The sequence below is a fragment of the Antechinus flavipes genome, chromosome 1 (genome assembly GCF_016432865.1).
Source record: "Antechinus flavipes isolate AdamAnt ecotype Samford, QLD, Australia chromosome 1, AdamAnt_v2, whole genome shotgun sequence".
NCBI lineage: Eukaryota > Metazoa > Chordata > Mammalia > Dasyuromorphia > Dasyuridae > Antechinus > Antechinus flavipes.
The window spans coordinates 84,310,511-84,337,653 of NC_067398.1; the positions used below are offsets into that span (position 1 = coordinate 84,310,511).

The following is a 27,143-nucleotide window of genomic DNA, read 5'->3' on the forward strand; positions in this document are numbered from 1 at the left end:
CTGCAAATAAGCTGAAGAATACATAAAGGTAGATTATTGGGGGCTATATGGACTGCAGCCACACTTTGGGACTTGATTCAGTCTGGAATCCCCTTAATAAAGGCTGAGGCAGAGTGATCTGAAGGACAGTAAGGAGAGGGGAGAAGTCTTTCCTGGAGACATAAGGGCAGGGGACCTGAGCTCCCAGGATATTGGTCCTAAGGCCCGGAACTTGCCACCCTCCTTAATCAGTCAACTACTAAGCAACTACTCTGTGTCAGGCAGACAGCTAGATGGCGAAGTAGATGATCTGAGCACTGGGCACGGAGTCAGGAAGACTCGTGGTCCTAGTTCAAAACCTCAGACCTTCCGAGACTAACCAAGTGATACAAAGTAAATAAAAGCAGGATGGGTGGAGGGAGCAGCACCCAGGATAGAGCCCTGGGCTTGCAACTGTGAAGACCTGTCTTAAATCCAAACCCAGCTCCAGACACTTACTGGCCGTGTGAGACTGGGTAAGTCACTTCCCCATTTGCCTCAGTTTCCAAAATAAGCTTGAGAAGGAAATGCCAAACTGTTAGGGGAGCAGCCTGACAGTGGCTGCTGGGTGTTCCGGGAGCCACCTGCTAGTGGTTGCTGGGGATCTAATTCTGACCAGCAGAAGAGACCCCAGCACAAGGAGACTGAGAAACGGTCTCTGAGCTCTCTCCTCCTCCCTCTTGCCTCCAACGTATTTCATTCCCAGTTCACAAGGAACGTCTCAGTAAAGGCTGATGTGCAATTCCTTCAGGTGTGTTAGGATTCACAGCTGTGGGGGCTTTGGGAGGACTGACCTGCTGCTTCACACTTAGGCGGGGTCCTCCAGTATATTAGCCACGGAAACACCAAATGGGTTAGGAGGAGTCAGTTGAAACGACTGAATAACAAGAAGTGTCAAGCATAGGGTGTGCAAAGAAAGGCAAAACCCAAACAATTCCTGCTCATAGGATAATGGGGGAAACGTGGTTTTTGTTTTTGTTTTTTAGAACTTTAGAAACCTTGCCTGCCGGGCCATCAGTCAGGGCAAGGCTGGGCCATGTCAGGCTGACGACCCTAAGGATTCGGGATATAGCGGAAACAGAGGGAGGGAGGGAAGAACTAGGATGACTACAACCACCCCGACCATTTCATAGATGGGGAAACTGAGGTCTCAGTCCAATGGTGCATGATCGAGAGGCAGCAGAAGTGGAGTTCCAGCCCAGGTTCTTCTCTCCCCCCTTTTTCCCCCCCACCCCCGCCCAGGAATTTAGGACAACATTTAGCATCTCTTTCCTTCTACAGAGGGGGAAACTGAGGCCCAGGGAGGGAGAAGGACTTGTCTGGGAAAGGGAGAGAGTTAGGACAAGAATCCAGCCAGTCACTCCAAGGAGAATAATAGCCCCGTGTCAAAAAAAAAAAAAAAAAAAGCAGCGGGAAGTCAAGGGACGCGCCTCCACCGCTTCAGCTCGGGCGAGCCCAGCCCTTTCCTCTCTCCCTCTCATTTCTCCTGGTTCGCGGACCTCCGGCCGCTCTCATTCGGATATCGCGCCTCGCTCTTGCGTCACTTCCTCCTCGCTTCCGGAAGCGACTCTGACGGAGCCAAATTTGAAGAGAGACTAGAAGCTTCGGTCGCCTGTTGTTCTGGCCTGGTTCTATCCCTCGAGGGGCGCCCCGTGAGGAAGCGCCCGGGGCCGGGATGCCCATCCGCGCGATCTGCACCATCTGCTCGGACTTCTTTGACCACTCCCGAGATGTGGCCGCCATCCATTGCGGGCACACCTTCCACCTGGATTGGTGAGTGCGGGCCGGGCCGGCGGTGGGGGGCAGGGTCTTGAGGTCGCTCCGCCCAGAGCGGTTTTCCGAAAGGGGGAAACTGGGGCAGGCCGCCTAGGGAGACGACAGACTGCTCAGGGAATGCCCAGGTATCAGATGCAGACTCCCGGCAAACCCCCGTAGTAATTTAGAATCAGAATTTCGGATTATCGGGAACGTGAGTGCCCCGTGGGGGGAGGGGAAGCTGTAGCTCGGACCCTGCGCAGGCGCAGCTTGGCCTTCTCCGGCTTTGGGGAATATTTAGCGTTGCTCTTTACTGCGGGGCTGACAGCAATCCGGGCTCTTGAAGTTTCCGGGCGTGAGGATTTGGGGCTGGACGCTCTCCCAGAGCTTTTCTGTGACACCAGGGAGAGGTGCAAGGCACGGAGAAGTTTTCGGCGTGAGGCGGTGGCCCCTTGCTTTGCTAATACCGGCTCCCGAAAGCGGCGTCCGCCGAAGTCACCTGTCAAACTCTTGCTGCTGGGGCCACGGGAATAGATAGGTCACGGAACTCTTGAGAAGATCAGTAGTTCACTTTCCTCCTTTGTTTGTGGGGTTTTGTATTGAAAATACACCTGTCTTCAATTGCATTTCCTTCATTAAAATGTGGCTTTAAGACCAGGGAGAAATAAATGTATGTATGTCTACCTGTATACACACACATGTACATACACACACATATATACATATACAAAGAGAAAGTTTTAGAATTTTCTGAAAAAGAAATTTCATTTTTGACTTTGTGTTCTTTGGTTATACAAAGTTAGAATAGACTTCATTTAAAGGATTAGGCAGAAAACAGACTTAGACTTGATTATTCCGTTTCTCTATACTGAACTACACTAAACGTCAAATAGCCGCATACTTATTAATGAAGCCTGGAGGACCATTTGTCTGAACCTGTTGCTCAGAAGCGATGCATATAGTTTGTTTAGTAAGCATATGGAAGGGATAGCAGGCAGCAAGATTCTTTTTTTCTTTTTTTTTTGGTTTGCATTTTTCATATTTCTTCCAATATGTTTTTATTTTGTTCAGTATATTTTAAAATATATTTTTTTAAAATTTTAAATTCCAAATTTTTCTCCCCTTTCATTCCTTCCCCCCTCCTTGAAAAGGCAAGCAATTTGATATCTATTATATATGTGAAGTCACACAAAACATTTTCATATTGGATTTGTTCAGGCAGCAAGATTCTTTTTTTTTTTTTTTTTAAATTTGGTAACAGCTTTTACTTTTTTTATTTTAGTAGGTTGTTTTTAATACCCATTGCTTTATGAATCATGTTGGGAAAGAAAAATCAGAGCAAAAGGGAAAAACCATGAGAGAAAGAGAAAAAACAGAAAAAAGAAGTGAATGGAGCATATGTTGATTTACATTCAGTCTTTTTCTGGATGCTGATGGCATTTTCTGTCCAAAATCTATTGGGATTGCTTTGGATCACTGAACCACTGAGAAGAACCAAGCCTTTCATAGTATTCACTGTATTCCTGGTTCTGCTTGTTTTGCTTAACATCAGTTTATGTAAATCTTTCTAGACCGACTACCATCATCGACCATATCAATAACAAAACCAACAGAAATCATATGATAATCTCAGTAGATACCAAAAAAGCTTTTGACAAAATACAGCACCCATTCCTATTAAAAACACTAGAGAGCATAAAGATAAAGGGAGCTTTCCTTAAAATAATAACCAGTCTCGAAAACCTATGTCAAGCATTATTTATAATGGAGAGAAGCTTGGATGCATTCCCAGTAACATCAGGGGTGAAATAAGGATGCCCATTATCACCACTATTATTCAACATTGTACTGGAAATAATGGCTTTAGCAATAAGAAAAAAAAATAAGTTAATGGAATTAGAATTGGCAGTAAGGAAGTAAAACTATCTTTGCAGATGATATGAGATGCCCCTGTGAGGTAGAGAATGTAAATATAATGTGTTTTGCAAGTGAGGAGACTGATTTCCATAAAGATTAAGTGCCTTGTCTGTGATTACATACATCAGCATTGGGATTTGAACCTAGGGCCCTCTAACTCCGAATCCTGGGCTCTTTTCTCCACACCAGCTAGGTGGTGCATTGAAGAGCACCAACCCTGAAGTCAGGAGGCCTTGAGTTCAAATCTGCCCTCAGACACATAACACTGCCTAATTGTGTAACCCTGGGCAAGTCACTTAACCCGAATTGCCTCACAGCAAAAAAAAAAAAAAAAAAAAAGAGAGAGAGAGAGGAAGAGAATCCTAGAAAATCATCCAAAAACACTGAAAACAATTCATACCTTGCAGGATATAAAATAAACTCAAACAAATCATCAGCACTTCTATATATTACTGCAAAGCCCATCAGCAACAATTAGAAAGAGAAGTTCCATTTAAAATTATTGTAAACAAAATAAAATACTTGGGGGTTACCCTGCCAAGACAAACCCAAGAACTATATGAACACAATTTCAAAGCACTTCTCAAATAATATCAGAACTAAACAGTTGGAAAAATATCAGTTGTTCTTGGCTAGCCCTAGCTAATGTAAGAAAGGTGGCAATTCTACCTAAATTGGTCCACTTGTTCATTGCCATACCAATCAAATAAAACTAAAAAAAATTAATAATAAAATTCATCTACAGGAACAAAAGGTCAGAAATATCAAGAGAATTAATGAAAAAAATTACAAAGGATGGTGGCTTACCAATACCAAACCTAAAACTATATTATAAAGTAGCAATAATCAAAACCATTTACTACTGGCTAAGAAATAGAGTGGTGGATTAGTGAAATAGATTAGATACATACCACACGATTAATAATTAAGGCCTATTGTAATCTAATATTTGATAAACCCCCAAACTCCAATTTCTGGAATAAGAACTCACTTTTTGACAAAAATTGCTTTTCATTTTTAAAATAAATGCAGAGAGAGTTTTCAGAATTCGCCCTTGCAAAATCTTGTGTTTTCAAATTTTTCTCCCTCCCTTCTCCCCTTCCCCTCGATAACAAGTAATCTAAATAAGTTAAACATGTGCAATTCTTGTGTACATATTTCCTCATCTTGCTGTACAAGAAAAATCAGATCAAAAAGGGGGGAAAATGAAAAGAAAAAAAGCAACCAACAACAAAAAAGGTGAAATACTATGTTGTGATCCACATTTAGTCTCTACAGTTCTCTCTCTGAATGCAGATGGCTCTCTCCATCCCCAATCTATTAATTGACTTGAATCCCCTCATTGTTGAAAAGAGCCAAGTCCATCACAGTTAATCATTACATAATCTGTGTACAATGTTCTCTTCATTCTGCTCACTTCTCTCCAGGCCTTTCTGAAATCATCCTGCTAATTGATTCTATTATATTTATATGATCTAATTTATTCACCCATTCCCCAATTGGTGGGCTTCCACTCAGTTTCCAATTCCTTACCAATACAAAAAGGGCTGCTACAAACATTTTTGTATATCTCCTTTTTTATGATCTCTTTGGGATACAGTAGAGACACGGCTGCATCAAAGAATATGTTCAGTTTGATAGCCCTTGAGCTTAGTTCCAAATTGCTCTCCAGAATGGTTGGATCAGTTCACAGTTCCACCAGCAATGTATTAATGTCCCAGTTTTCCCACATCCCTTCCAACATTCATCATTATCTTTTCCTGTCATCTTAGCCAATCTGAGAGGTGTGTAGTGGTACCTCAGAGTTGTTTTAATTAGGCAGCAAAATTCTTAGGCAGGCATTATGAAGCATATTGATGTGGGACAACATCAGACCTGATGGGCAAAAAAAAATTCCAAGAAAGCATAACCCAAAGGAATGAAACCTAGTTATTGATTTTTGAGAAGTGACAGTAATATAGATTCCAAACTGTAGGGCATGGTCAGAGAAGAGTTGGCTCACTTAAGGCAACAGTAACTGACTAATTGCCTGTATGTTCTCAGTCACTAGATAGAGGTGGAGTCCGTCATTTTCTACACATGAAGAACCCTGTTTTCAGGATATTTCTTAGTCATTAACTCTGAAGAACAAAGAAATACAAATACTAATTATCATTTTGCCTATTTCAAGCCTTTCCTTTGAACAGATCCTTTCTTCAAGAGGAACCTAGGTTGTCTCAGTCATGGCTACCAGCAGTATAGACTTTCATAATTTATTAGCTCTCATTGATTATATTATGTAAGTTGTGTATAAGATAAGCTAAAAAAAAATTCTCAACTGAAGCACAATTGTATTCTTCACCCAAATTAAAATTAATGTAAAGTTATAACATACAAATACCTTATTCAGCACTTTACAGTTTACAAAGTTTTTCCATAATGCCCTTGTGAAGTAGAGAATGTAAATATAATGTGTTTTGCAAGTGAGGAGACTGATTTCCATAAAGATTAAGTGATTTATCTGTGATTACATAGCAGTAAGCATCAGCATTGGGATTTCAACCTAGAGGCCTCTAACTTTGAATCCTGAACTCTTTTCACCATACCATAAAATACATGTTAAACTAAGTAACAGAGGTTTACATATTGCTGACCAGTACCAGAAACAATTGCAATTTGGAAAAGAATGGTAATATAGAAGAATTGAAATTTCTGATTAGCCAAAGATTATTCCATTTTATGTGATTATGGGTAGCTTGTGGTAACCTTTATCTGTAACTTTTGTTGAGTATCCAATATACTAAAACATTGTAGTCCTGGGGCACAAAGAGAAATTGGACTCAAGAAGAAATAAGGTTGTGAAATTAAAACATCCATTTTTTTCAGACAAATCATTTCTTTGTACTTTCCAGCTGCTTAATATGAAGTGAGAATGACAACTTCAGTGTTTTTCACATCTTTCTTCTGAACTGCAAAGTGTTTGGAGCAGACACTACCTCATTCGTCCTTGCAACTTTTTTGATGGGAGGGAGTTGACAAGTATAGTTCTCCCCATTTCTCAGATTGTAGAAACTAGGGAGACTAAAAGAAATGGAAAAACTGGTAAAGCTTAGCTCAAAATCCAGGTCTCCACCTACCTATTTGAGTATATTTTGTCTCCATGTTCCAAACGGATTCAAGTTTTTAGCTTTGAGTACAGACTGGGCTTTTCTCCAAGGGGTGAGTATAACACTGGGTTCTAACATAGTTGCAGTACAGTATTGTAGGTTTAGAACAGAGCTAGAACTTGCATTTGACTTTGTAACAGGTGGTTTGATTGCTCCTTATTGTCTCCTAAGTGAAATCTCCACTCCTTAGCTTGGTATTCCATAATTTGATCCCAACTTAAATCTCTTAAGCTTGATTCTAATACTGTTCAATAGTGATGCAGTTAAACCAGAAAACTCATCATTCCTCAAGTACATTTTGCTACTGCTGTGACTTGGCTTACATTGTTCTCTGAGCTTTGAATGTTACATTGTAGCAGGCTCAAAACACAATCCATCCAATTAATAAGCATTTATTAAATGCCTCCTATGTGGCAAGCATTGTGCACTGTTGGCATTAAGTACACTAATGCAAAAGTGAAAAAGTTCTTCAATCTCTATCTCAGGCATTGCTTGTCCACAAGGAGCTGCATTGTACTAGCATTTCAGGAAAGGTCTCTAGAAAGAAGCAGCATTTGCATTGAGCTTTGAAGGGATCCAGGAGTTGCAGGAGGCAGAGTATTCCAGATAAGGAGATCAGCTTGTGCAGAGGAGCAGAGGCAGGAGATTGAATGTCTCAAGCAAGATCACTTTGACTGGAGTATGGGAGGATGAGGATTGTGCTAGTGTAGCCTAGAAAGTTGGCAAAAATCAGCATATGAAGGACTTTAAATGCAAGCAAAAGAGTTTGTATCTTAATATAAAGACCGTGGGGAACCACTGAAGCCTTATGTTTGATTTTTTAAAATTTTATTTACTAATAACTTTATATTGACAGAATCCATGCCAGGGTAATTTTTTTTTTTTTACAACATTATCCTTTGCACTCGTTTCTGTTCCGATTTTTCCCCTCCCACCCTCCACCTCCTCCCCTAGATGGCAAGCAGATGTTTGATATTTCTAAATCTGATGATGTCATGCTGAAGGAGTAACATGTTTAGACATGTCAGAAACGGCAGTTTAGTAGCTGGTTGAAGATGAATTAAAGAGAAGAGACTTGATAGAGAGAGACCAAATAATAGGATGATTATGATGATGATGATGATTGATGAGCTGTATGAGCATGATTACTGAACTAGGTTACTTTTGCTAAAAGTAAACATGAGACAACAGATAGAGACTGACAGATATAGCTAAATTGAGAATCATATGGAGGAGATAATAGGATCAAGATATAATTTGCATTTGATTAGATGTAGGGAGATGAGATTGAAGAGTTTAAGATGACTTTATATTGTGAACCTCATTGACTGGAGAGATGATAGTACCCTCTACAAAAATAGGGAATTTAGGAGGAAAATGGGCTTAGGGCACAAGATAATGAATTCTTTTTTAGATATATTGAATTTTAAATACCTATGGGCCATCCAGATGGGCATGACAAGCAAATAGTTGGAGAGGTGAGCCTGAAGCTTAGGAGAAAAATGAGGGCTGGATCTGTATATCTGGGAGTCATCTGCATGAAATTATAGTTAAATTATTGGGAGCTGATGAGGTTACCCAAAGACAGAAGAAGAGAAAGTTTAGGACAGAGATTGAGTTGGAATACTCGTGCATTCATGAACGCCACATAGAGCATGATGCATAGAAGGAGACTGAGAAAAAGAATCATAATAGAAGTATCATGACAGCTCAGAAAAAAATATCCAGAAGGAGGGGTTGCTTAGTAGCATCAGAAGAATCAGAGGTGAAAAATGAGGACTGAGAAAGGGGATTTAGATTTAGCAAAAAAGACCTAGCAGAGATCACTTTCTATTAGATGGTAGGGACACAAGGCATATTATAAGAGGTTGAAAATAATAACAGCAACAGTATGACTGCTAACATTTATATAGTGCTTTAAGGTTTGCAAAGTATTTTTAAAATATTATCATTTTATCCTCACAGCAACCTTAGAAGGTAGGAGCTATTATTATTATTATCTCTATTTTATTGATGAGGAAACTGAGGCAGAGATTAAATGACTTGACCGGGATCACAGAAACTACTAAGTATCTGAGATTTGTATTTGAAGTATTTGAACTCAGGTCTTCCTTATTTCCAACCTCTCTCATCCAACTTTTGTGCCATCTAACTATGTTAGCAAGTGAGTAGGAGATAAGAAAAGTAGAGATAATGGAAGTTGAGGTGTATGATTATTGTTTGAAGGTCAAGTGAAGGTTTTTTTTTAAGGATGGGGGAGATCTTGGCATATTTGAAGGAAAAATTATTGGATATGAAGAGATTGAAAATGAAAAGAGATTCCATGATCAAGGGAGTATACTGCCAGAGGGAAGAAGAGAGGAAGGGATTAAGGACTAAGTAGAGGAATTGGCAATACCAAGAAAGATGATTTTTTTGGTGTGTATAGATGAGTAAATCTTTACTTGTTGAAATCTTTCCATTTTTCAAGGCCTTCCTTAAGTATTATCTCTTTATTTAGCCTTTCCTAATTATCATCACCCTCTCTCAAACCAGAACCAATCCCCTCTTAGTTTTTTTTTTTTTTTGGTAACACTTTTTCTCTTGTGTGCTTATTATATTTTAATTAGTATAATGGCTTTTTATAATTATATTACTTAAGCATAGTATAGTAGCTTGAGCACTGGACTTGGTCAAACAAAGCTTTGATTCCTTCTCAGAAACTTATTATTTGTGTGATCATGGGCAAGTTCATGTAACTTTCCAGAGCCTTAGTTTGTAAAATGAGGGTGATATTTATTTTAGTTAATTTGCAGACTTTTAAAAAATCAACTTTCCCCAATTATATGTAAAACAATGCTTAACCTTCATTTTTTATACTTCTAAATTCCAAATTCTCTCTATCATTGAGAAGGCAAGTAGTTTGATAAGATTATACATGTACAGTCATGTAAAACATTTTCATATTAATCATATTGTGAAAGAAAACACAAATCAAAAAAACCCCAAACAAACCCAAGAAAATAATAAAACAACAACCAGTATGATTCAATCTGTATTCAGATTCCATCAGTTCTTTGTATGGAAATGGATAGCATTTTTTATCATAGATCCTTTGGAATCATCTTGAATTTTTAGAACTGTTGGGAATTGCTAAATCATTCAGTTTATCATTGTATGGTATTGCTACTACTATGTACAATTTTCTGGTTCTGTTCGTTTCACTTTGCATCAGTTCACATAAGTCTTCCCAGATTTTCCTGAACAGCACAATAGTATTCCATCACAATCATACACCACAACTTGTTCAGCCACTCCCCAATTGATGGGCATCCCCTCAATTTCCAATTCTTTGCCAACACAAAAAGAACTGATATAAATACTTTTGTACACATAGTCCCTTTTCCTTGTTTTGTTTTGTTTTGTTTTTTAAATTTCTTTGGGATATAAATTTAGTAGTATTTAGTAGTATTATTCAGCCAAAGAGTATGCATCGTTTTAGTATCTGTTGAAATAATCATAAAATTTTAGTTGGCTTTGCAATTGATATGGTCAATTATGTTGATGATTTTCCTAATATTAAACCAATCCTGCTTCTTGGGATAAATCCCACCTGGTCATAGCATGTGAACCTTGTGATAAATTGCTGGAATTGTCTTGATAGTAAAGTTTCAAATTTTTCACATCAGTATTTATTAGGGAAATTAATTTATAATTTACTATTTCTGTTTTAGCTTTTACTGTTTTACTTATCAGCACCATCTTTGTGTCATAAAAGGAGTTTGGTAGAACTCTTTCACCTATTTTTCCAAATAGCTTATATAGTATTGAAAGTAATTGTTCTTTAAATGTTTAGTAGAATTCACTTGTGAATCCATCTCGCCCTCAGAATTTTTTCCATTAATGTCTTGTTCAATTTCTTTTTCTAAGTTATTTAGGCATTCTATTTTCTGATCTGTTAATCTAGATAATTTATATTTTCATAAATATTCATCCATTTCACTCAGATTGTAAGATTTATTGGCATATAATTAGGCAAAATATTTCCTAGTGTTTGCTTTCATTTCTTCTTAATTGGTGGTGGTTTCGCCTTTTCATTTTGGATACCAGATATTTGGTTTTCTTTCTTTCTTTTTTTCTTTTTTAAATTAAATTAATCAATGACTTATCTGTCTTATTGGGTTTTTCATAAAACCAGCTCCTAGATTTACTTTTTAGCTTGATAGTGATTTTTACTTTGAATCTTATTAATTTCATCATTAATTTTCAGGATTTCCAATTTGGTCTTCAGGTGGGGGGGCGGGGGTTTAATTTGTTTTTTTTCAAGTTTTTTAAGCTGCGTGCCTAATTCATTAATCTGTTCTTTTTCCATTTTGTTGATATAAGAATTTAGAGAAATACATTTTCCCCTAAATACTACTTTGGCTTCTTCCCCTAAATTTTGATATGTTGTTTCCATTGTCACTCTCTGAAATTATCAATTGGTTTTTGTGATTTGTTTTTTGACTCACATATTCTTCAGGATTAGATTATTTTCCGATTAATTTTTAATGGTCTGTTTGGGGATATACACAGTTTTATACCTCTTTGGGCATAGTTCAAAATTGCCCTCTAGAATGGTTGAATTGGTTCACAACTACACCAACAGTAGTACCTTGCAGACTTGTTTGAACAATACTTTGCAAGTTTAAAATATACAAATTGAGGAGTTGTTTTTAATCCTATTTTATCATTTCTATTAAACTGTAAGTACTACTTGGGCAGAAAATCATAGTATAGTGAGAAAAGCCCCACTGGAATTAAGAGTACATCCTAGCTAGACTCTGTACTATTACTGTCTTAGTGTCTTTAAGTAAATCACTTAACCACACTGGATCTTTTTTTCTTGTCCATAAAGATAGAGGATTTAACTAAGTGATACCTAAAGGCTCTGTTGGTTTAGAAATAGGGATTTATCTGCCTATTATATCTTGAATCCTCTCAGTGTAGGCTTTTATATTCAATAAATGCTTGATTTGTATTTCACAAACTTCCTGAAGCAGTTAGTTCAGGCTTATGAACTTTTTGCTTAACAATATCTAAAGATGTCCATTTTGCCCTTTCTTTCTTTTTCAGCCTCATTAAGTGGTTTGACACTGCTCCAAGTCGTACATGTCCACAGTGTCGGATCCAGGTAAGCTATTATTTCTAGGGGTAATGGTGATGGTAGGTGTGCCTTGATGAAAGATTATCTTTCTTTATTGAAGTGATTGAATGAGAAGAGTTCTTGGGGGAATAGCAAATTTGTCCATGGCTATTTCTATATATCTTTATGTCTATAGCCACATAGCAGCTTCATTTGGGCATCCTCATTCTGTGTAAAATTTCAACAAGATGGTACCATGAGGGACTTCAAGCAGATGCTGGATGAACGCTTGGGTTTGTTATAGTGAAGATTCCTTTTGGTTATGGGTCAAACTAGATAGCTGCTAAAGCCCCTTCTAACTATCAAAATTTTGTGATTCTGTGTGTCAAAATCAGTGAGAAGTCAGTTTATTTTCAGTTATGTCAAGTAATACTGTGTGAAAACTGATCTCCATATTTTTCCTAATTTCCTTAAGGTCCAATGCTTTTGGCTGCTTTGTTGTCATTGAGTTACCTTGGAATAGTGGGATTTTTATCAGTGGAAGTGGTCATTCAATTAAACAATGTCATAACTTTAAAGAACACAAAATTGTGACCGCCTGGGTTTGTTGAGAGCAGGGGGCACTCTGAAGCTATCTATTTTGGCTAGAATGCACCTGCTGTTCTGAAAGAATCCTGTTCCTAATTCTTTCCTTTAGAGGAAGAGCAAAGTGCCATTTCTGACATAATCTTAAGTGTTCTGAGTGTGGAAAGAGAAAGCGATTTACTTCACAGTCAGATGCTTCATCTCTTCTTTTTCCCCTTTATACCTGCTTCTTGTTCTGGGTACTGATAATGAGTCTATTTTCCCTATTCTATTTTCCCATCTAGGTTGGCAGAAAGTCCATTATCAATAAACTTTTCTTTGACCTTGCTCAGGAAGAGGAAGCAGGCTTGGATGCAGAGACCTTAAAGGTATGCAAAAACAAATAAAGATTCATAGTTTTATATGCAATCTTTCCCCCCCACCCTAATTTTTATATATTGAAATGCTTACATTTAATGTTTATTAAATAAGCAGTTAATGTTTGTTTTAATTTAAGGTATGCAGGGCCATTATGCAGGAGAAATGTTTTTCAACTTTATTATTCAATAGAACCCCTATGGCATTTTGTGTCTACTTATAAAGGTCAGGGTTTCTATGTTGTTAGAAAAGAGAGCTCAGTATTAATAACTGGGCTCTTGCCACAGGAGATTGAAGCAAAGGAGAGTTATAAAGTAGTGATATGGTTAGGAGACAGATGCAGGAACAAGGTGATCTTGGGATTTAAAATTGTGAAGGCCCTTCAGGCAAGTCCATTTATAAATAAGGAAAATGAGGCCACCAAAAAGTAAGTGGCCAACTTGGAATTTGAATCCAGGATCCTTATTTGCCCTTCAGTTTGGTCCTAAGCTCATTCTTATTGTTTTTATGTGAGCCAGTGTGATATAATGGAAAGAGCACTGGATTTAGAGTCAAACAGCTCTTATCTGCAGTCCTCATGAAATTCCTGCACAGTTCTCAGTTTGAAAAACACTAATGTAATGTCCCCATTCCCTGGACACTTAATACTGCAGTGGTGTTTAGTAGTGAAAGCCACATTGCTATATTTGTAAGCCTTTGTACTTGTAGATTTCTCAAAGCCCTTCTTGGATGTTCTTTCAAATTGCTTATGAAACGATTTAATTCTGACAGCCTCATTTTGTAACTAGGGAAATTGAGTATAGAATATACAGTAGAAATAATTGAGCTCCTTTACTCTTAAAGTTCCCAGTGACTTGGCCTTTGGCTTAGGAGTATTGTGTAGTCTTCCACAGCTGACTCACAGAGCTGAGGAGCTCCGTTTGGATTCTTTTTGTTAACATTCTGGACATGATGTGGCTAGAATCATAGGGCTCCCTAAATAAAGATGTGCCAGAACTGACAAAGTAATTGCTGGGTTTTAAGGGTTAATTTTGCTAGGCATTGAATTGTTCTACTTTCCTGCTGGTAGCTTAGTGACACATTTGCTTCCTTTGAGCCTTGAGTTAGCTGGAGTTCAAATAATGGGACTCTTGTACCCTCTTCTGCTTCAAACCAGTATGCCTCAGCCATTAGCATCATTTCCATTGTCATAGCAACAGCTCCGTTTTTAAATGGTATAGCCTCTGTAATGATGGCAATGATGACATCTTCCAATACCTTCCTGCTTAAAAAATATAAATTGAGAATAGGGGAAGAGGGCAGGGTCTTATGGGACTGAAAGAATGATTTTAAGTAAATTCTTAGTAAAGCTTGTAACAAAGTATGAAAGAGATTAGAAAGACCTTGGGTTTTTGTTTGATTCATTTGGCTGGCATTTTTCCCTGGTTAACTGTTACAGCATATCCTTCATTCCTCAAATATCCAGACTCACCCTTGTCTGACCAGTGAGTATTTGGAGGCCTAAAGCTAATAAGGAAGTTCCCAGTAGATCACAGAAAGTAGGTTCTTATCTATCTTGAGGTTATGGGATTCCCAAATGGACTTAAAACAGGATGGAAGGCTAGCTAATTTGTCTCTTTTTTAGAATATATATATTCTGAGCCTTAGTTTCAGCATCTTCTATTACAATCCCCTCTAATACCTGCTTATGATGTGGAGATAACCCCAGATTTGCTAGAACACAAGCTTTGACAAAACTTGTCTCACTGCAAGGGTCTCCCAGTGAATTTTTATTTAAGCACCAGCCTAGCCAGCCCTATTGAGATGGTTTGACAGTTTGCCACAAAATGATGAATTTTCTTTAGGCATAGCAAATAATGAAGATGGTCTACTAAAACATGGAAGTTTTATATGTAGCCTGCATCAGTAAGTTTTATATGTAGCCTGTGTCAGTAAAGGGAGTATCTGCACTAATGAAATTTTTTTAGGTATTAAAATAAATTTTTGTATGGGAATAGTGTTCTGGAAACTGGCGCTAGAATGCATCCTTGTGTCATCAGTGGAGACTTAGTTATGTCCCTTATGTCCTCAGTACCTTTACTTTTGTGTTTATTAATAGGAAACCCCTCTTAAATTCAGACAGCACTAAAACAATTAGAAATAGTATGGAGAGTATTTGTAATGCCCTAGACCTCTGACCATGTTTGTTTCCTTGCAGAATGAACTGGATAAGACTAGAGCCCAGCTGTCCTTAAAAGGTGAGTTATAGAAAGATATGCTCACTCCCTCCAGATAGCTGAGAAATTTCCTAAAGAAGTACACAAAGTCTACTTGTAAGTAGAGGGAAGTCCTAAATAAGCCTTCATCTAAGAATTGATTATTAGCTGGACCTCTCCTCATGTGGTTGAGTGTATTCTTAAGATAGGAACAGAACACATCACTGAGAATATTCTAGTGAGCCTGTGCAACTTTGCAGCCACTGACTTTCTGCCTCCTGTTCCTAGCTGATTTGTATAAAACAGCTCAGAATATGAAAGTGAATGTTTCTCTATTGGTTATGTTAGTCAATGTGGATGTGAAAAGGGGGAAACTCTGGAACCTGAAACAAAGTCCTGGGAGTTTTGGAAGTTGCATTCTGGGAACATCTTATTTACAGAGGTTGAGTCACAAAAAAACAGAATGAATTTTGTCATTCTTTCTGGGTTCCAAAGACCCTGGCCGGGATCATGCTAAAAAGAAAGAATCTTGAAGAGGAAGAAGAACTGACTTGTCTACTAGTTTAGGAAGGATTTGGAATCTTCCCCTAGTTTCTTATGTGACTAATGGTGCTTAGCAGGGAGAACTGCATTTCTTTTCATTTGAAGTAGCTTATGGAGTAGAAGCAGGTGCTCCTAGCCTCTTTGGAGCAAATAAGAACCTCTCTTAGGAAAATCAATATGTAAACACTTTTACTGGCTTTATAGTTTGTGCCCCCACTGCCCCATTACTATATACCCTGTCACTCTTACACACACTCACACATACATGTACATTCACATATACACACATTCACATACACTTCATCTTGCAGTTGGCAGAAGAGTACAAGACACTAGAATTAGGGAACTATGTTGTGCTGATTTGAGTGTCTCTTTCTAGTAAAAGAGAAGAAGGATTGCCAATCCATCGTTGACTCTTTAAGAGAAATTCTAGATGTGCGCAATATCACCATAGAATCACTGCAGAAAGCCCTGGGCGAGTCAGAAATGCTGTGTTCAACCTTCAAGGTAAGTCCTTTGGGCATCTCTGTGCTTCAGATTTATAGCTCTCCTTCCTCTACAGGGAGTAATTCTCTATGTCACTGACAATACTTTCTGGTGGTAAGGACTGTGAGACTGACTAAGAATTCCCTGTTCTTGAGGTTCTCTATAATCTCTGCTTTGGTTTTCCCTTGTATAAATTGGAGATAAATTCCTGCCTCTTATTAGTCCCTTTAGGGCAGATGTTATTAAACTATGAATTTAAATCTTTTTTTTTTTTTGATAGCTGGATTAGGTTCCTTTACAATCCTGAACATTTTATTTTACGCGTTTAAAAATGTTATTCTGAGAAGGGCCCATAGGCTTCACTGGACTGCCCAAGGGGGCTCGGGGGGAGGAGGGGGGGGGCAATAACACAAAAAGTTAAGAATTCTTGTTCTGGGACTTTAGGAAGAGAATATGAAGAATTCTTTGAACAATCTACCTTGTTATATAGATAAGCCAAATTCTAAAATGACTGAGAGTGCAGCCAAACTCTAGCCCTTTGGGGACCTATATGGACCCATTAAGGCAGCTGTGGCAGCCAAGTTTATATATTGACTTTGAAAAGTGCAAAACAGCTCAGAAAAGGCTTTCTGAGGTCCTTCCAGCCATAGGCACTTGTAAGACAAGAACTAATAGACCAGGGTGAGCTGAGCCCTTTATGCCTGAGATAGGCCCAGGCCAGCTTCAAGAAGGCAGCTGATGAGACAGGCCTCAGGAAGCCTCCCATTAGTGCTTCAGCCTTCGACCAAGCTGCTCTCTGGAGCCAGATCAAACAGCATCCCGGGGAAGAGCAGGGGACTTTGAAGTTGAATGTGCTCAACTGACCGGGAAGATCAAAGCAAACGGCCCCCAAACCCAAATGAATATTGTATCAGCATGGGCCTGTTGGCCTCTTTCCCTCCTCAGCCCCCCTGCCCTCCCTAAGGGGGAATGAGGCGATTGATCTGAACTGGAGCTTGGTATTCTAGCTGCAAAGGAAGCAGCAACCCCATGTGATATGCTGTTTGAAAGGCAGCTGTCGTTCTGCAGGCGGTCAGACTGCAGGGTTTTCGTTGTTTCTTCAGTTTTGTTTTAAGGAGCTGGGTGAAGAAGGGAAGGAACATGTAGGAGCTTAATCAGGCATCAAGATTAGTGTGGAGGTTGGGGAATGAGTGTGGGGAGAAGTATCTTGAAAGGGAAGAATCTGTCGATTACATTTCTAGAAATTTCTTAGGTAAAATACTAACTCTCACAGTATAGTACAGTGGGAACCAAACACTGATATGAGGGAGGATAAATACAGAGCTACCTCCTCAGTCTGAGCAAGAGCCAAACCAAGTTTGCTTTAAAATGGTAAGCACAAATTAATGGTGGATGACTGATGCTCCCTTTTCATCATCATTTTCTTTCTGTACAAAGTTATAATCTAATACTTCATCTTGGTGTGGAGCTGACCTTACATTCTCAAGAGCTATACGAGGGAAAAACATAAACTCTGGTGCTTAGAAGGCTTTGAGTAACATTCTGAAACCAAATAACATCTACTTTCTGAAAATGAAGTACAGAAAACTCATCACCAGTGACCATCCACTCAAGTATTAATTCTTTGGCCTTGATGGTCCCTAAGCAGGACAAGTGCAGCCTCATTCTATTTTTGCAGTGGAAGAAAAGGGATCAGGGGGTACAGAATCACAGAGGTTTAAATGATTTAAAAACATTAACTTTTGTTGTCTTGATATTCTATAAATATGAAATCCTTGCCTAGTGACATGGTAGATATAATACTGGAAGAAACAAATTATATCAGCGTTGGCATTTTTGCAAAAAAATAAAATAAAATAAAACAAGGACAAAGGAAGTTCTATTTGAATGAAAGAATTGACCACAGGTTTTCCACAGAGAGGCAAGTAAAAGATTTGATGGAATTCGTTTCATTATGTATCCAAAGGTAATAAGAAACATTATCATTTCATAAGACATTTGCTAACTGCTGCTTGTTTGCTAACATTGTAGAAGACAAGAAAGTGTAGAAATTCCCTTTGAAATTGAAGAACTCACTAAGCCCTTTTAAATTAAATAGATGTGTAATATAATTCCTCAGATGCTAGGTCTCCTCTGTTACTGTCATTTCTCTAACCTCTTAGATACCTTTATTTTTTAATTTCTTTTTTTATTATGACAAAAATTACATTCATTGTACAAAGAACAAAAAGGATTATATGTGAACCTGTACTTGAATTACATATAGATTAGATTTTTTAAATAAACACTAAATTTAATGTGATAATTACAAAACTGCCTTCTTGTCTGTCTTCCCATTTGAATTTTTCTTGCTCTCTTTTGTATATTTTTTTAGCACTTTATTGATGCTTTTTTCCTTCACTTGTTTTCTTTTAAACTTAAGTACCATCTTAACGAAGTTTTTCCTGATTCCCCCGCTGCTAGAACAATTCCCTCAAAAAATCACCTTGTATTTATCTTTTATAACACTTATACATGTTATCTTAAGTTCCTTGGAGACAGAGATTATTTCATTTTATGTCCTTGTACTCCCAGCACCTTGCACAAAGTTGCATATAGTAGGAACTTAACAAACGTTTAATGATTGATTTCTTATAGCTTGGTTGAAAACAGGTCTCTGCAATCTGTAGGTTACAATAATCCATGTTTGGTTTATAATTTGTATCTCATGTCTAAAGTACCCTAGAAACAGGAAGATCACGGTTTCCTCTTCAGGTAGAAAAAACAGATACCAAGAGAAGTAGTAATGACCCATTGTCATTCAGCAAGTCTAGTACTGTCAGAGTGGATCTTGAAATGGTGAGCTGCTAGGTGCATTCCTTATATTGAATAGCATGCCTGAGTTGTTTTCTCAGGCCTGTGACTTATAGGGAAAAAAACCCATCCTGTGAGTGGAAATCCTTAGGAATCCACTGAAGCAACACACAATTTGTTTTTCTTCCCAGAAACAGATTACGTACTTGGAGCAGCAACAGAATCAGATCAAGAATATGAAAGAGGAGACCTGCCGGCTGAGGAACAAAATGAAAACTCTGGAACGGTGAGATTTGGATCCAAGAACTAAGCCAATATCACCAGTGCCCTTTAAGAAAGGCTGTGACAATGCATAGCCTTCTCTTTCTATCTCTTCTTCCTTTTGCTATTTATAAGAAAGAGGGCTAGGAAATGTTTTCTACAAAAGCTTTCCCTTCTGTCATAGCTCTCAAGAATGACAAGGGAGCTGGTTCACATGTTTGATTTTGGTTCTATTTTTCATAGCTCTGAGAAGGGGAAAATAGGAGAACAATCCTACCTAGTTGTGAGTATTAAGCACTATAATGCAGGGAACTCTTGACTTTCAAGGCCAGTGAAATCTTCCAGCATAAGAAGATTGACTAAGCATTTATCATGTCCTGAGCACTATACTAACAGCTGGTGAGATACAAAGTTTAGATGAGATTCATTCAGTGCATTTCTGGATCTTAGACTGGTAGGGGAATATGACCTATGCATATAATTATGATATTAAATAATGAATGTTAAGTACTTCAGATAGATCTAAATATATTATGAGGTTGGGGACGAGAGGTAGCAATGAGGAAAGGCTTCTTAGCGCCACATTAAGAATGCGTGAAGAGAAAGAACCATTCTAGGCGTATGACTTGATAAGACTAAAGAGCAGTGTCACCGAGGAAGGAAAATAAGTGGTCTACTTGGAAAAATAAGCTGAAAACATGTAAAGGAGAATAATAAAAGACGTGGCTGGAAAAGTTTGGGTTTCATATGTTAGCCTTAAGCCACACCAAAAAGTTTTGCTTGGACAGTAGGAAGCCAAAGAGTGACATGTCAAGGACAACTAGTCTTAGCAAGATGAAAGAAGAATTGGGAGGGAGGAAGAAAATAAGAAAAAGAAGACCCCTTTGGTTAATTTTAGAATCTAGATCCATTGTATTGTGGGCCTGAATTAGAGTGGTTGCTGTACAAATAGTGAGAAGGTAATGGATGTGCCCCACTCTCAGAGTAATACCAGTTATCACAGATGTCATAGGAAACACATTGACCCGTGATAAGGCCCTTTTCACATGATCCCTTTCTATCTCACTAGTTTTTCCCTCTCATTGACCTTTTTTAGTTTTTCTATGTTTGTCTGGAAATTCCCCTGTGCCATGCTCTCTCACTCCTCTAGGTATCAGTTGACACCCCACACCTCCCTAAGGGTTCCATCTCATTCCCTCCCCTTCCCAGTTCAAGTAAACTTTTCAGGTACCCAATAGCCCAGGCCTGATTCAGTGTAAGATTCTCATTTCCTTTCATTTCCAATGCGGCTTTTATCACTGCAACCTTCCCATCTCCAGAGTAAAGCCAACTTTTCCCTCCTTTTCAGCCCATCCTATTGTCTCTCCCCCAATCCTTTTCTACTCCTTATCTATTCCCCTATAGATTCTTCTCTTTCTGAAGCTAAGAAAACACCTTCCTGTCATTGCCAGCCTTTGATTTGACTCTAGGGTATCACTCAGTGTTGTCTGTCCCCCTCTTCTCTTCTTCCCATGTACCTTTCCATAGTGTAATGTAGTCACACAAAAGCATTCACCTGCAGGCAAAATTTTCCTAGGTTCTGTCCATAATGTTGTTCCTTATCTACCTCTTCACCATTACCTCCACCACATTTCTATCTTTAGAAAGGTGTATTTTATGGGTCTTTGTTGCTGTCTGCATTTATTCACTCCTGCATTTTTGTTGTTTTGGATGTGTTGAAGAAGAAAATAATGTCTTCAGTTCTGTTTTTCTTTCTAAAAATGTTTCAAATTCTTCTTTATTGTTAAATGCCCTCTTTTGTTCTATATGTTTAAACTCAGATTTGTAGGATAGGTCACCTTAGGCTTCAACCTTCATCTCCCATGGTCTTAGGAACACATTCCATTCCCTCCTCCTTATTCTAGTGGGTGCTGAAGTCTTATGTTATTCAAATGTCCTTTCCTTTGTATTTGAAGGTCTTTCTACTGATGGCTTGCAGAACTTGTTTCTGAATTTCGTTATTAACTATTATTTGTGTCTTGGAATTTGCAGCCTTGGTTTTGTTCTCTGGTTATTTTTTTCTGGAGGCAAATTGTGAATTCTTTCAGTTGGGATTTCATTTTTCTATGTTCAGAAGTATTTTGTTGTTGTTGTTTGGCGAGGTTTATCATTGCAGATTCAGAATGTTTTTCTGTTCTGCCCATTGTTTTTGTTGGGCATAAATTCTGCTCTCATGATTCTCATTTATTTTTAAACTATTCAGGAATTGCATGTTGTGGTTCCATGTTCTCCTCAGATTCCACAGCGTCCTCCTTTGTCTTATCAAGTGTTGGATCATTCCTTTATTTTACAGTATTTATTCATAGATGCCTGAACTTGTTTACTAGATCTAGAAGTCATCTTTCCTTCTGTGACTGCTTTTTCTGTTAACTTAGCTGTTTATGATCAAAGTTTTTGAGATTTCTTCCTAAAATTTTTGACATTTTCAGTCTGTCTCTACCCTCTCCCTTCTTTTTCTTATCACCCACTTCCTGACTTGCTCTCTGATAGTGGTTTCCTTAGGGACTGGATCTCAAAAGTGTCTTAGTCTTCTCCCACACTGGGCACTTCAGAGTTCATCAATCTAGATCTCTGCCTCATCTGACTTTTGGGTAATCATAACTGACCCCAGGTGGATACTGTGCTTTTCCCTCAGGCTTGGTGAAGGTCCTATACCACTCCCCATATGCAGGGTCTTCTCCCTTGGTTGAACTGTCCTACTCCCTGGCACAACAGTTCAGAACTTTGTAGTGCTGGCATTTCTTTTTTTCTAAAGGATAGTGGTCAAGCTGGCTATCCAACCCCAAGCAAACTTGTACAGCCTGAGCCAAGATCTCTGTGGCACTAGAAAGAAGGAAGGAGGCCCAGAATACAGGGGTGGCTTTTGATGCATTGTATTCTAGATAGTGCTATTGTACCTTCTCATGGGTGGTAGCAAAGGGTTGTTGAGGGAGCTCAGTCAGTGAGTATCAGTTTTTCGGTTTTATTTTTGTATTTAGCCTTTCTTAGATTCTGGGCTTAGACCATGGAAACAGCTGAAATTGCATTATGTTTGACACATAATTTCTGTTATGGAGAGGTTTGAGAGGTCATAGGAATTGGAGAAATTGTCTGCTACCTGGGTGCTCACATGACCCAGAAGTCTCCATGAACTTTTATTTTTTAACAAGACTGCCAGATTGTTTGGGTAGACAAAAAAGATTAATAATTTCTATAATAGAACTTATTAAATAGATATGAAATGTGGTGGAGACAAAAGTACCAAAGATAAACCAAGATTTTCAGCATGAGAGCCATGGCTGAATGGTGATATCACTGGGAGATATAGCTAGAAGGTAGGAGTAATGAATTTAGGAAGAATAAAGTTAGTTTTGGACATTTGAGTTTGAGGTGCTATTGGTATATCAGTATCCTTTTAAATAGTTAGAGATGTGAGTCTGAAACTTGAGAGGACGAAGCTGGGAATAGAGATTTGAGATCATCTTCATTAGAGGTGCTAATTTAAACTATGGGAGTAAATGAAATTGCAGTGGGAGACAGTATAGCTTCAGAAGAGGAGGATCTAGAAAAAACCTTTTTAAAAAATAAAAAAAAAAAACCTTTAGACATTTGAAAGGGGGTCCAATAAAGAAGGCCAAGTGAAAAACTTCTGAAAAGCCACTATAGGAGGAAAACCAGAATGGTATGAGGTGTGAAGCCCAAGAGTAAACATGGAGGGAAGTGGCCAGTTTTGTGAACAGACTTCATAGACTTTTAAAAAAAAAATCTATGGATATATTGTTTGTATTTGGGAAGTTTTGAACTTTTGAGAAGAATTTCAGTCAAGTCCTGAAAATGGAGGCTAGATGGCAGGGCAGTGAGAGAGTAAATGGTATTGAAAAAAGTAGCCAGAAAGGGGAAGAAAGTTGGGATAGTAGCCGAATATGGAAGATTCAAGAGAATATTATCTTTTTTAGAATTGGCAAAATTTGAGCATACTTATAGGCAGATGGGAGAGGTAAAGATGGAAGATACATAGGAGAGAAGGAATGAGCATTTAAGATTAATAACTACAGAATAGTAGAAAGACTAATGAATGAAGACTTGGATGGTGATTTAAAGTGAATTATTAAATTGGCCAACCTTGGGGTCAAGTCTGGGTATAGAGGCAAATGAAACCAGTGTTTCAGAAAGACACTCACTGTTTAGGAAGAATAGGGAGAGAAGAGTTCCTTCACTGAGGGTATAAATAGTGAGAATAAATTAGTGATTACAAAGCGTGGTCTTGCTTATTCCTTCATTGGTTTGTCCTGCTCTTTATTTATCAGCTTAACAAGGTCCTAAATGTGTTTCCCTGGTATCACTGTTCTTCAGAAATACCCTCTCTGAGGTGTTGCCTTTCATTGTTGGCCCTTCTTGCCTGGCAGTATCCTTGTGAAATCAGAGTAGAGCTGCTTTCCTCAGCCCTTCTGTAGGTATCCATTAGTGATGCTGTCTGCAGACACTTCCCTTTCTCCTCACCCAGCAGCCCTGATATATTGCTATAGCAACAGCAGTGAGGGGAAATAGAGCTGCTAGGATGTTTCTGCCCTGGATCCTTTAGATTTTACAAGCCATGTGCTTGGATTTTTTTTTTCAGGCTTGAGATCCTGCTCCAGAGCCAGCGCCCAGAGGTGGAACAGATGATCCAAGACATGGGAGTGGGCCAGTCAGCCATGGAACAGCTGGCTGTGTACTGTGTATCACTGAAGAAGTAGGTGTTCCAAAATATACTCGGCTTTCCTGAAGCATCATCATTTGCCTGTAAGAGGAGAAGGTCTTTCCCTGAAAGAAACAGATTAATCCCAGCATGAGACCCTATAGATGGAGGAGCACTATTGGCTGTAGCGCTCCCCTCTCTGCTGCTTATACTTTGAAAGAGAAGCTGGCTGGGGGAGGCTCTGAGTGCTGGAGGCCCTTCTCTCTGTCTAATAAGTCCCCCCACACATATCTCAAATCGGGGTCATTTTTCTCACTCTGGAAGTAGATGTTTCTGCCTAAAATTCCAACCCTTAACCTTATGTTGCTCTTTGTTAGGATGAAGACCTCAAGCAAACTTCTGTGAGGGCCTGTGAGGGTGGAGGGTTACCCAGACACAGCAGAGCAGGAAGGATAGAGCTGGAGCTTCCCCTCAGAACTGCTGGGCCCTCCTGTTTCATGCCTGTTGTGTGTGTCACTCGTAGCCTTGAAATAGGCAGGATGGGTAACAAACAATGTGCTCTTTGCAGAGAGGATGACTGAGAGATGGGTTTAAGTGATGTGCCCGGAGGTGCTCACTGCTGTCCCCTGGCTCTTCTCTCAGCCATCAGTAATACTTCTCTGTCTGCTCCATAACACTTTGGGCTCAATACTTATAAATATTAATGAACAGGTAGGATAAATGAATGCCCTCTGATGCTAAAGGAACTTCATGTTCAAACATCCTAAAGTTTCTGTGTGATGCCTTTGCAGAGAATATGAAAATCTCAAAGAGGCCCGGAAGGCCTCAGGTGAGCTGGCAGATAAGCTAAGGAAGGATTTGCTTTCTTCAAATAATAAGGTAATGTGGGGGGGGGAGGGGAACAAAGAAAAGGGTGAGAAGCACAGCTGTGAGAGGAAGGAGACGGAGACAAGGAAGGGCCTAGTCCTCAGTCTGGGCCATGAAGCCCAGCTTGGCAGGTGTTTGAGGCTGCCTGCACTTCCCTGTGGGGCCTGTTAACTCAGCAGGCACTGAGGGTCCACCCCCAGTCTGAATATTAGCAGTTCCTTTCACCAGGATCACATAGCCCACAGTAAAATGCTTCTTTTTTCCTCCCTAATTGAGTCTATATAGACAGCACAGTATATAAAGCACTGGACTTGGAATCAAGAAGACTCATTGTGCTGAGTTCAAATCTGGCCTTCAATACTTTTGTCTGGGTAACCCTGGGCAAGTCACTTCCCTGTTTGTCTCAGTTTCTTCATTTGTAAAATAGCTGGAGAAGGAAATGGCCAACCACTCCAGTATCTCTACCAAGAAAACCTAAAATGGGCTCATGAAGAATCAGACATGACTGAAATGACTGAGCAGCAACATTCTCTCTAAATGCAGTCTGTGCATCCTTGTGGATGCACTTGTCTCTCCTATTAGCATGATGGTCGGCTGTTGTCTTTCATTCTCAGAGAGGACCAAAATGACATCACTATGTTAGAATCCAGTTACAGTGTGTCTGGCTGTGGTTGATCAGACTAATGTGAACTCTGAATGCCCTGCCTCAGGTGGGACACAAATAATCCATATGAACATTAGGATTAGACTCTTAACTTTGTGCTTCTCATGTTTCTTCTGGGCTAATTCAATTCTGCTTTGCTCATAGAGCACAGCACCTTCCCTGATGAGGCATGCCATGTTGGTAGTCCTGTGCCAGTGACTCTGTCATACAATCAGTTCTAAAGTTCTTGAGAGACCCTGAGAGTGTCCTGGTATCGCTTTTTCTGGCCACCTTGTGAGCACTTAACCTGTGTGAGTTCTCCATAATTTTTTTTTTTTTTTGGGCAAGCATACATTTGAAAAGGCTGCAAGACAAAACTAAGTGGAAGAAGTGTCAGTACATGGATTTTTGTTTGCAATTGATTGTGTACTCAATGTAGCCTCCAAAGCTGAGATGCAACAAAGTGTAGACCAGTTCTCTTCTGCTTGTGCTAATTTCAGCCTAACAATTAACATCAAAAAACACAGGGACTCCATCAGCCACACCACACCATCCATATGTGAAACCAGCAGTTACAGTAAATGAAGTTTTGAATGCTATGAATGAGTTCTTTTATCTTGGCAATAAATTTTCCAGAGATGTCCACACTGGATAATGATATTGACACACATATTGCTAGAGCTAGCTCAATGTATGGGAAGCTCCAAAGTAAAGTGTGGGAGAGGGGAGATATTACACTGACCAAACTGAAAGTCTACAGAGCTGTTACACTGACCTCACTGTCATGTGTCTGTGAAACCTAGACAGCACCATGCCAGGAAACTGAATTGCTTCCATTTGAATTAACTTAGGAGGATTCTGAGATCACCTGGCATGATAAAATACCAGAGTGACATCCTTTCTTGAGCTAAACTGCCAAGTGTTCCAGCTCTACTGCCGAGAGCACAACTCTGTTAGGCTGGCCACATTGTTCAGATACCAGGTGTATGCTTGCCCAAAAAAAAATTAGAATGTGAGATTCTTGAGAATAGGGGTAGCTTTGTTCTTTTATTTGTATACCCAGTACCTGGCACAAAGTGAATGCTTAATGTATGCTTGTTGATAGATGCCTAGTTTTGAGCTTGAAAGGGATCTTAGAAATTTTCTTATTCATCCTCATTTTGCAGATAAGGAAAGAGCACCTGAAAGTTGATATAACTTGTCCCATTTCCCATAAATATAGTAGAGCCAGGATTTGAGTCTAGGTGCTGTGATTCCAAATCCAGCCCATAGGGCAGCATATCAGCCTCTCTCCCTCTTCCAAGAATAGAGGACTCTAACCTTGAGTGTGGTGATCAACCATGTCCCTAACAGCATTGCTCTAAACACCATAAGACTCCATTTCTAGTATGAGACAAGTCATCAAGCTTTCTTGTTTGGTTTTCTGAAGATGCATTGGTCACTTTTTAAGTCAAGTCTATATCTGAAAGAACTGCTGCTGTATGGCTGCTTTTGATGTTTTTTTTCTTGCCAGCACTTGGTGCAGGAGAAGGAATCTAGGAACTTTTAGTCAAGATCCCTTTCTAAGTCTGTTAAAGCTCTGTAAATGTATATAGCCTTTGCAGCAACAAGGATCTGTTTCCCCATATTTTATAAATAACCATTCTACTGTGACTTCTCTTCACCCTTTCCACATCCCAGTCTAACTTGAGGATATCTTAGCTGGGCTTGGAGTACCTGGACTTTACTTCAGGGATTTGAATATCAGTTACCAAGTCCTATCTGTCTTGATATGGTC

At 39.1% G+C, this 27,143-nt stretch overlaps 1 protein-coding gene across 1 annotated transcript in view; it reads left to right on the top strand.

Moving 5' to 3' along the window:
* TRAIP (TRAF interacting protein) overlaps positions 1–27,143 on the top strand; it is a 49,086-nt gene continuing 21,943 nt past the window's right edge. Inside the window, exons 1-8 of the mRNA XM_051986346.1 lie at positions 1–1,791; positions 11,931–11,988; positions 12,810–12,893; positions 15,080–15,119; positions 16,000–16,127; positions 19,091–19,185; positions 23,797–23,910; positions 24,648–24,735. Of these exons, the coding sequence (XP_051842306.1) occupies positions 1,694–1,791; positions 11,931–11,988; positions 12,810–12,893; positions 15,080–15,119; positions 16,000–16,127; positions 19,091–19,185; positions 23,797–23,910; positions 24,648–24,735 (705 nt within the window). The 5' untranslated portion in view covers positions 1–1,693. The remainder of the gene's footprint in view (positions 1,792–11,930; positions 11,989–12,809; positions 12,894–15,079; positions 15,120–15,999; positions 16,128–19,090; positions 19,186–23,796; positions 23,911–24,647; positions 24,736–27,143) is intronic.